The 8,617-nt window shown below is 25.0% G+C and overlaps 2 protein-coding genes across 2 annotated transcripts; one reads left to right on the plus strand and one right to left on the minus strand.

Moving 5' to 3' along the window:
• The first annotated feature begins 27 nt into the window (after nucleotides 1-27).
• LOC107071259 (uncharacterized) lies at nucleotides 28-6,274 on the plus strand. The gene is made up of 6 exons (XM_089176883.1): nucleotides 28-361; nucleotides 766-1,146; nucleotides 1,244-1,611; nucleotides 1,945-2,059; nucleotides 2,438-2,885; nucleotides 2,965-6,274. Exons 1-6 carry the CDS (start codon nucleotides 310-312, stop codon nucleotides 4,298-4,300), a joined length of 2,700 nt encoding a protein of 899 aa, XP_089033009.1. The 5' UTR covers nucleotides 28-309; the 3' UTR covers nucleotides 4,301-6,274.
• Nucleotides 6,275-6,320: 46 nt separating this feature from the next.
• rasp (protein-cysteine N-palmitoyltransferase Rasp) lies at nucleotides 6,321-8,603 on the minus strand. Its single transcript, XM_089176887.1, is given in 8 exon segments — nucleotides 6,321-6,459; nucleotides 6,534-6,593; nucleotides 6,596-6,882; nucleotides 6,964-7,181; nucleotides 7,249-7,389; nucleotides 7,456-7,890; nucleotides 7,962-8,143; nucleotides 8,218-8,603. Coding segments are annotated over 8 exon segments (1,518 nt in total). The 5' UTR covers nucleotides 8,327-8,603; the 3' UTR covers nucleotides 6,321-6,373.
• Between the last annotated feature and the right edge of the window lie 14 nt (nucleotides 8,604-8,617).

The raw sequence follows: 8,617 nt of genomic DNA on the forward strand, positions 1-8,617 counted from the left end.
AAAAATTGTTTGTTGAATGTATATGTAATTTTGATTTCTAATGGCTTTTCGTGTATTAAATGATAATATCATTAATATAATAATTTTCTTATTAAAGATGGCTGTTTTCATCGCAACGAATCCTTGAAGAGTTTTAAGGATGCTGACTGTCTCGTCCAATCATTGTTGAGTTATAGAAGAAATTCTTCTCATTCATCTAGTATTATAAAGCCGCTAGTACTAAAGTAGAAGACAAATAACAAAATACCAGTAGTACACAGAAGATAGTGGAATGTAATAGAATGCGTGTTCACCGCGAATATAAACGACATGATGGGTACCAAAACATCCTATGATTATATTTCCAATTCCGATGATACAGGTAAACAGATATGCATTAGTAATTATAGAATACAACAATAATATAAATACCGATTTTGGTATAATTAAGTTAATAAGATATGATTGCAAAAAACCGTCTGCTGCGCGTCCTTACGACGTCTGCTAGATTAATGTTTAGAAAATATAACAAATTAATTTTATTGAAAATATTCATTTTTTCATACTCGACGACGTTAATTGCATAAATAAATGTATGTTCACAAAATTTGATTAATATTATTATTATTGCATTGCACATTACGAGCTACGATTACGAAAGAAAAAAATCATCTATGACATATTTTGATTATGCCTGTCAATTATAGAGAATTGATAATAGAATATGTTTTATTGTGAAATATATTGAAAAAAATAATATGTATATCTCATATTAAATGATTATAGGCATCATGGGAAGAAGTAGTCCTGCTGCTTTGCTGGATATGCTAGCAGAAGTTGCATCTCGTACTTTATATTCGGAGAAAAAGGAAATGAAATCATTATTAAGCTCCCAATGTAAAACTAAATCGGATGTTGTGAAACGTAAAGCTCAAGAAATGCGTTTAAATGTACCTCAACTTTTATCTATGCCAATGTCCCAGTTGGTGAAACAATTTTCTGTCTTGACTAGCGACGAGCTTAAAAGACAATTTTCATATACCTGTACGCTTGTAGATGGATGCGAACAAAAATATAAAAGTTTTGCAAGCGAAGGAAAAGCTAGGAAATCTATGAAAGCACATTTGGCTGAACATTTAGAATACTTCAAATCTAATGAACAAGCCTGTATGTATAATTAACTTATATATATATATATGTCAGACAATTAGAATTGTTAGATTCATTTGAACAAATTCATCATTTATATTGTTTCTTTTTATAGATTACACTTTCACCACTAAACCTATAAAATATAAAAACTTCAAATCAAATCTACAAAACAAAAGTACACGTTTACATCAATCAAAGAAACCTAGAAGGATTTTAAATAAAGAAAACAAAGGAAAACAAACAGATTATTTGCATAAAATTTTGTCAAATGATAATACAAATTTTGGAAAATTTGAAAAACATAAATCTACAGCAAGAACTGAAAGTTTGAATAGCTTAGAAACAAAAAAGTCTGAACATATAGATGTTAAGGTTCTTGGTGATCATAGTTATTTTGAGCATTTAAGAGAAGAAGCTTCTAATGAAACAGAAATAACATCATCTGATAACATATTAAATGATTCATCAAGGGAAGAAAATGTTAGTAAAATTTTTCTTTATTATTATAAAGAAAACAATGTAATATAGTATGTAGTATAGTAAATTTGTTTTATATAAAATTTGATATATATAATATATCTTGGAAAAAAATATATTTTTATTGTTACAAAGTTCCTACTATAATAATAATAATAATAATAATAATAATAATAATAATAATAATAATAATAATAATAATAATATATCAAATCAAAATCAATATGTAGAAAGAAATGAAAAAATAGTGACTTTAAAATATCAATAGTAGTTAGTATATCTCTCATTTTCTGTTCATTGTAATCATTATATAATCTTAAGTATACTTATTTTTAGATTGTATTAATGATGGTTGATACCGACAACATACGCATGAAGGACTATTCCCATATTAAAGGCAAAATATCGGACAATTTAAAGCATCAAGACACAGGAACATTATACATATCAGGCAAGTAACTTACAAAGCAATAAGATTGGAATTTCTAAATAATAAACATATTTTGTACTAGGTTATGCTATAATGTTTTTCATCAACTTATTGAGTATAAATCAATAACAAATATATAAATTCACGCAAGATGAATAAATCTTGTTGTACTTCATTACATCATACAATTTAATTTATTCTACATGTTTTGGCATATTATTATGCAATTGTCCTATATATAACCATTGCTTTGTATAATTCTCAAGTAAGCTATTATAATCTTATATTTGATTCTGAAATTATATAATATGAGACATTAATAAATAAACTATATGGTTTCGAATATTACTTACTTTGTATGAACAGATTTATATGAAATTGCTTATTATTTTTGTCTAGATGTACCTTGGATAGAAGGAAGTTGCAAAAAGAAAATGGACTTATCGACAAGTGTAAAGCCTAAGGGAAAAGCGAAATTCATAGGAACCAGTAAAGAAGAACGAGAATTAGCATTAGCATTTATGGATCGTATCAAAAAGAAAGGAAATCCAACGGGCAGTAATCTTCAGTGCCACATTTGCGATCCACCACGTAGTTTCACAGCACCCACTACACTAGTATCGCATTATCGAAGTCATGCAGGAATAAAGCCATATGAATGTCGAATATGTAGAGCAGTATTTACAAGAAGACATAGTTTGAAGTATCACATGTTGATTCACCAAAATCAAACAAGATTCACGTGTGCTGATTGCGGAAAAAAGTTTAGACATCCATCACACTTTAGAGAACATCGTCGTAGACATACCGGAGAATCTCCATTTTGTTGCAATGATTGTAGTCAAAGGTAAATATTCATTTTCAAAGAAAATGAAAATTAACTTTTATTTTAATATTAATTTTTATATATATCTTTTTTATTATAGATTCAAAACAAGAAACACTTACAAACGTCACTTAAAAACACGTCATGGAAAAGTTCTTACTACAACTGGTGAACTTTTGTTCCTTTCTGAAGAAGACTTTGAAAAAGTACGGACTAATAGAAAGAAAAAAATAGATTGCCACGATAATAAAAGCACAGCTGTAGATGAAGATATAATAGCTACCAGAACAATTATGAATTTTCAAGATAATATTGAACCTCAAGAAATATCTAACGATGTTTTAGAAGAATATATCATTAATAAAAATTGCGATGGGAATAGAATTAACAAAGCTATTGATACGATACCAATTATAGATAAATATTATGAGAATTATGATATTTGCTCAATACCATTTTTTAATAAGACTGAACATCTAGAAGAAAGTGTATCTTTAAATGACAACAGTGATAATAATATTACAGAATCAGATCGAAAAGATATAAATAGAATGCAAAGTAATTTTCAACAAAATTCTTATGATAATGTAACAGTAATCAAAACTATGGAAAATCAGCCTTTATTAAATAAATCTTTAAGGAATGAACATAAAGTCGTATGTGAATATTTAGATAAAGAATCATATGTACAATCATATTATTATAATGAACATATTCAATCAAGCAAAGAAACAAATAATCACCTGCAAGTAGTAGAAAGTCATCATTCAAATTATAAAAATGCATCAAACTTTGAAGGACAAAATGTTCAATTTGTGTTACATTTAACGAAGAAAATGGAACTTGAAACTGTAGATAAAAGTACTAATTGCAATATAAATACAGTTGGAAACGATGAGTTTTCAAATTCATATAATGTAATACAATCTGAAGAGAAGGAAAGCAATGTGGACACATATATCCATGAAGAAAATTCTATAAGTAAAGATAATTTACAATTACATATACCAGGTGAATTTATTGAAAATTCCACATCTCAAAATCTTAATGATGTTCAGGATAATTTAGGGAATAATATTTTAGTAAGAAATGTAAATGATGAACCTAATATATTAAATTTTGTCAGCAATGAGGTATGTGCTGTTACAAAAAATATAAAAACGAATGAAATTAATGAAAATAAACAACAAATATATATTGATACAGATATGGTAAATAATATTGTTATGCAAAACAAGTGTATTAAAACTTTACCATGTAATTTTATTTTATGTTATCAAGAAAATCAAGAGAAATTGCAAGTTAATGAATCTACAAACGTTACTGTGCTTAATAAGTGTACACAAGGAGTTAATTTAATACAAAACAGAAAGCAGAGTGCAATTTTGTTATTATCAAATAATGCTTCAAAAAATGGTACATTGCAAATTAAATAAAAGATTTATTGACATTGGTTAGATGAACGAATAGTACTAATAAACATGAATAATAATACCAAATATCTGCAAGAAAGAAAGTAGCAATATACCATTAAATATGCACAAATTTACATTTGTGCATTTAATAACAAACCTCGAAAAATAAAATAAATTGGACAGTTCTTATTCAAAATTTAGATTTCATTGTTATATATATTTTTGTTTAAATCTATACTATTTTTATAAATGGTGTTTTAGCCATTATGTTTTATGTGCCTGATTATTTTCTCGTAGGATAAAAAGTAATCATTTTGAAGAGTCAATTACTAATAATATTTTGATATTCATATTAGATATATTTTAACTAATTTAACTTGAAATATTTTATGTATATGATGTACATAAAATTGCACACAAGAAAAGATATAATCATACAAATTTTAACAATAAAAGTAATATTTTCTATATTTAGAGTAATATTTGAAAACATTAAAATATTGCCTAATTTTTATTAATAAAATTAATACTGTTTCTCCTATCCTCTATATAATATGAAAGAAATAATTGCATTCTATAGAAAAGTTTGGCTTTTCATTTTATACTTATTCGTTTACTTCATGTTTATAGTAACAAAGTATATAAATTTACGAAGATGTTATGGTATATTTGTTTTAATTATTGTTAATTTAGTAAAAGATCTGAAATGATAAAATTACAATTAATGCTATTTTTATAATATTATCTATAAAAATAAGACCAATATTCAAATATGATTTATATTTTGCTTTAAAATAACTATTTAATGCAGCTATCAAATAAAAAATTATACATTTTTCTTGGCATATCCTGTGCAATGAAATACAATGACATTTGTGCTTCACATTAGATATTATATAATTAGTTAATAATATTTCTTTATTAGTTTGTCTTGCATAACAAATTTTGGATCTATTCATATATAATATTATAATCTATTCATTAATAGTTTTTATTGTTAAAAGACTTAAGAAATGTATCATTATAATATTTAAGAATGTGGATTGATTAATCATATCTCTTTATTATAGAATTTGTAATTTAGAAACCAATGTGCCAAATTTTCCACATCTATTTCATTACAAATTTTTGTAGCCCTATAATTATAGAGTCTATCTAATATTATCACAGATTTTTATATTAACATTCCTGTAATATAACATATGTTGATCAGACATTAGTTATTACGTTACAAATCCTGCTACAATTATAACAGTTGTTTATGTTCTATTTTTTATATATTTTTATATATATACATATATATAATACGTCATATAAAATTAAGATAATTATCCTGTTAAAGTAAATTTAAATAACATATTAGATATTTTTACGTATTAGTTCATAGCTGTTTAATGTATAGAATATGTCTTATCAATTACTTAATAAGCTTTCATGGAATTACTTGTTATTATGCATATATTATACAAAATTATAAATTAGTATATATATATTGTAGTATATTTCTCAATATATTTTTGTATTATTCTAATCTTATGTTTTACTAATTTTTATATATTCGTGCTATACTGAATTTAATCTTACATCATAAATATTTTGCATTATTTTTTATCTTGCTTTTGTTATTACTTAAAGAAATAGTAATTATCTAATTCACGCAGTTAATTTTTATGTATTTGTACGATTGCTTAATAACACAATAAAAAATTAATAAGAAATTGCAGCTATCAAATAAAATGCAAATAGATATGTGCCTTATGATTTACGTTCTGACAAAGCAGAAACAAAAGTATATGATAGAATAAGAACAGGAATAAGTAATATAACTTACTTATAATTATAGCAATAATATTACAAATAATATGTCTTTATTAAGTAAATTGCAAAAACATACTAATACTATGAATAATAATTATTATTATTATGTATTATATTTTTGTACTTCTTTTATATATTTATCTTTAATAAACTCTTATAAACATTTGAATATATCAATGGTTTTGCCTTTATTATTTATTCTTTATTTATTGTCATTTAAAAAAATATCGTCTAAATACATCTATTCTTTGATAAGTTAATACTAATAAATAATTATTACATTTTCATCAATTTTGTGTCTATCGAAACATGACAACAACAATAAAGAAAAAACAGTAGAAGCGATGTAGTACTCCACGAATCTGCATAAAATTTTTCAATTATTATCATTCAATTATTCAATTATTATTTGTAATTATTTGTGATAAATATTTACCATTTAATATTCGATTTATATATATATTTCCAATTTTTTGTCCTGCAAAGAAAAAAAATTGGATATTGCAGACATTGCCAAAAGAATACTAGCTAATGCACAGTCAAGTCGTCTTCTATTCCAAGAACTAAGATATTTGTCCACAATTCTATTATATATTTCGGTATTCCCTATTATTCTTGATAAGTTTTCGATGTTTAAACCAATGAAATTCAAAAGTGCCCATGTAAAGATATTGGTTTGCATTCCATGCCATAAAAAAACAAATGTAAAACATAGAAAAGAAGCAAACAATTTTTTATGATAGCCGTTTGACTTAGTAGTATTTATTACAGGTATATAAATGTACCTACAAATAATGATTCAAATTTTATTAATATTCCTGTAATTAGATTTGAATTGTAATAAATGCAAAAGATTAAAATACCACCTAATGAGAAATTTATATAAACCCCTATCAAAAGATTTCCACATATCTGAATATAAATGAATTCTCCCAATACATTTAGGTGGCAAGGGAGCTTCAATGCCATCTGCTTCACATAAAGTTTTGTTAATTCCATAAATAACAACATACTTATTTAGAAAAAATTGTCCCATACAATATCCTAGACCATATAGGGCCCATGAATTTAAATTTTCTACAATCTGTAAAAAAAAATAAAATAATATATACTGTGAAATATTAGAATTAATAGCCAAAAACAAATCATACCTTTGGATGATATTGAAGCACATTAATATAAACGAAGTGCAGGGAAAATTCAGTAAAATAGTACCAAAAAATATATCTAATTAGATTAGTAATTATTTTCTTCGCTTTCATGAAATTCCACTTTGATGGGAATTTACCCAACTAAAAACATTTTAATGTAATGTTTTATGAACATGTGAATGTTCGTGAATAATGAAATATACATACTGCATTCAAAAATTCGTGATATAAAATCAATGGACCCAAAAAAAGTGTAGGTAAATATAAACAATATGCCAACATTTGAAGATAGTTATTAAAAAAATCTGTAAAATTGATCTTGTCTTGAAATTTGTGCATTTGAAAAGTATTCATATTTTGACTAATAGATCTCAATTGAATCCAACACATTGCGAGTAATAAAAGGTAATGCTCGTCATCGTTGTATTGTAACCACTGGTAAAAGGAACCATTTGGTATTTTACAAACATGTATTATAAATAAAAATAATACATGTACAAGCCAAATAATCTTTTTGCTATTAACATAATTTAGTAAATATAATAGCGATGATTGTGCCAATATACATAACATGCCCACTGTTCCAAAATAATAGCACAGAAAAAGGGTAGATACCGAGGTATACCAGCAACACAATAATTGCTAAAAATGTATATCAATTAATAGTATCATATAGAGAACGTACGTGTTAGTGATTTATAAACATAACATACCATTTCGTTGAATACATTTTTAATGATTTCACTAACTAAATGATGTACAAATATCCAAGGTATTAAAGTAATCATTAATGGAATCCATACTCTCCACTCTTGATCAGAAACATCTTGCTTTCTTCCAATCCATGACCATCCAGATACAAAATCAGAATATACATCATAATAATCTTGAAAATCTAACAATAAAAGAATTATTTATTACATTTATTACATTCCCCCAATTATAGTTATTTATATTTTATCTACTTACGGATATTCGTCAAATAAACGTTGTAAATTGAATAGGCAACTCCACCAATCCACAGAACAAAATACAAAATTCTTTCATATTTATTTGAAAAACAAATACTACTACGCATTGTCGATTTAAATTTACCGCCTAAAATTATGAGTAAGAAAACAAATGACTATATTATAAACTATCAACTATAAACTACAAACTGTACACTATATAAACAATATGTTTATATTGTAAATAAAATAATGTTCATTCTCACAAATAATGTATTTTTTACCAATAATTATTTAAAGTTGTAATTATCAATAAAAATCTACGATACATAAATAAACATTGTCTAAAATTAAAGAATAATTCCATTTTACGAAACTTCATGCCGCTTTTGTTTGGTTTTACACATGAGGCGCTATCT

The sequence above is a fragment of the Polistes dominula genome, unplaced genomic scaffold, assembly GCF_049000335.1.
Source record: "Polistes dominula isolate Pdom_NZ unplaced genomic scaffold, Pdom_raw_medaka contig_12, whole genome shotgun sequence".
Classification (NCBI taxonomy): domain Eukaryota; kingdom Metazoa; phylum Arthropoda; class Insecta; order Hymenoptera; family Vespidae; genus Polistes; species Polistes dominula.